The sequence below is a fragment of the Amphimedon queenslandica genome, unplaced genomic scaffold, assembly GCF_000090795.2.
Source record: "Amphimedon queenslandica unplaced genomic scaffold, v1.1 AMPQUscaffold_12944, whole genome shotgun sequence".
NCBI classification, from domain to species: Eukaryota; Metazoa; Porifera; class Demospongiae; order Haplosclerida; family Niphatidae; genus Amphimedon; species Amphimedon queenslandica.
Window position 1 is genome coordinate 52174 of NW_003546820.1, and position 2287 is coordinate 54460.

Below are 2287 nucleotides of genomic sequence, written 5' to 3' on the forward strand. Positions count from 1 at the left end.
CGTAAAATTTTATAACCGTCAAAAATTTTGTACTTTGTGTCATGTGTACGAGAAGGGCACTATTCGTCAAATTAAAACTTGCCAACCGGGGAAATTTACTGTTTTCGTCAAATTTTTTACTCGTCAATAAATCCCGCTATATGGTAGTCCATGGTTTTTTTTTAAAAGATGACTCCAAAATCACCCCAAATTTTTATTACAATTTCTGATACATATTGATGTCCTTTTGCTGTGTATAGAAAGTTTGAGGTGATTCCGACTTCAATTTTTCAAGTTACAGCCATTTAAAAAATCAAAATTTTAAAAAATACCTAAGGCTATAGTCCATGGTTTTTGTCAATAGATTGCTTCAAAATGACCCAAAATTTTTTATTACATTTTCTGATACATATTGTTGTCTTTATGCTACATAGAAAATTTGAGTTGATTCTTATTAGTTTTTTCTTTATTTTTCCTCCCTTCCCCTCCCATTATATCAATGGTTTCCCTTACCTTCATTGATTTTCAATATTGTCTTTGATAGAAACTGTATGAATGAGTATTGGTGGCTACAAATTAATTAACAACTGAATAATTAACTATATAACTGTAATATTAAATAGTAATTAGATAAACTCATGGGTGTGGTTTCACCAATAAAATTAAAAGTACATTTAATTCTGTTTTGTTCTTCACACAAATGCGACTATTTTTAATGCAATTGCTAAAATTTAATAAATCACCAGATATAATTCCCATCAATAATGAATATGTTTTTATAATTCATAATATCAATACCTTTTATTCATTAGTGGTATGTACATGTCTTCATTGATTGATTCTTGTATTCTCTTTATTAAACTTCTCTGGAGGTCTTTGAAATTATCAGTTTGAGGGAAGACAGTAGGAAACTCTTCCTGTATGTACTGGAGGGCTTTTACAAGACCCTGGGTCTGAGAACTAGACAAGGGGTCCCACACGGGCAAAAAACCTACATAATGAAAATTTTTGCTAAAATGGTGAGGATCATTATATGGTAGTCTATGGATTGCATTATAATTATGGTTGAATTTTAAAAGAGATGTTTATAATAAGTAAAAGCGTAATTTCATTTTTAAAAGAATCACACTTCCGAATTTCTAATACATATCATTGAACATCTTTACATTACACTACTGTATACATGTACATTCAAATTTTTGAATTTTTAAAATTTTGTGTTTTCAATAAAATGTGCTCAAAAATAATATTCATGTAATGAGCTAATTTTTGTGTTTTGGGAATAGTATATGCAGTAGAATGGCATTAGAGGTAGTTTAAATTCTGTAGATTTGAGGAGAGCACAAAAATAATGGCAATTAGGTCACCACAAAAACTATCACATACAACATGTGATTGATGTGAAGTAATACAAAACATAACATTTCATGTATCCTGAGTAGTATCATAATAAAAGATACTAATGACTAATCACATAAAAGAATATTAATAATAATGTTACATGTGTATTTGAGTAGAAGAGGTCAGTTTTGGTTTTGCATACTTTTACTATAACAAGTATCCCTGGCTAGTTTGTCAGCCAAAACATTAGTAGTATAACAGTAGCAACTAATGGCATCTGAAATTCACAATAATTTTGACCAGTAGTATATAGTAAGTAAATTCACAATAATTTTGATTAATAGTAAATAAAGCTCTAGCATGTTATAAAAATAGTAGCTGTACACAAACACTCATCACTGGTAACCTACAGTAAAAGGATTGTTCAGTATTAGTTCTATACAGCAAGTCAAGACAAGATGGATTCCTGTTCTTATTTTAAGCTGATAGGATTCTTCATTCTTATTAGCATTGCTACTGCACAAGAAACACAAGAAGCATGTAAGTGATACAGTAATAATAATAATTAGACATATCTGTTTTACTGTAGGTTGTCTCCCTCGTGACTGTAAGGAAGCATATGAAAATGGTAAAGTATGCAGTGGAGTATATACTGTGAAACCTGATGAACTACCAGCCTTTGATGTAAATATAATTTCAATATAAACAATATATAAAACCCTTTATTATAATAACATTTTGATGTCCCGACTATGCAAAAGTACCTCTGAAATGAGGTCACCTCTGTTTTAAGGACAAGTAGTGTGGGCCCATATAATAAAGAAGCTCTACTGTACATGTATATAACTTATATTCAATAGGTGTATTGTGATATGAGTAATGGAGGTGGATGGACTGTATTTCAAAGGAGAATGGATGGTTCTAATGACTTCTACCTCAACTGGGCTGACTATGAAAAAGGATTTGG

General features: G+C 30.4%; 1 protein-coding gene across 1 annotated transcript in view; it reads left to right on the forward strand.

Moving 5' to 3' along the window:
- The first annotated feature begins 1683 nt into the window (after positions 1 to 1683).
- The window catches only part of LOC100639752 (ficolin-2-like), a 1658-nt gene continuing 1054 nt past the window's right edge, over positions 1684 to 2287 (forward strand). Inside the window, exons 1-2 of the mRNA XM_020002281.1 lie at positions 1684 to 1860; positions 1910 to 2004. Of these exons, the coding sequence (XP_019857840.1) occupies positions 1779 to 1860; positions 1910 to 2004 (177 nt within the window). The 5' untranslated portion in view covers positions 1684 to 1778. The remainder of the gene's footprint in view (positions 1861 to 1909; positions 2005 to 2287) is intronic.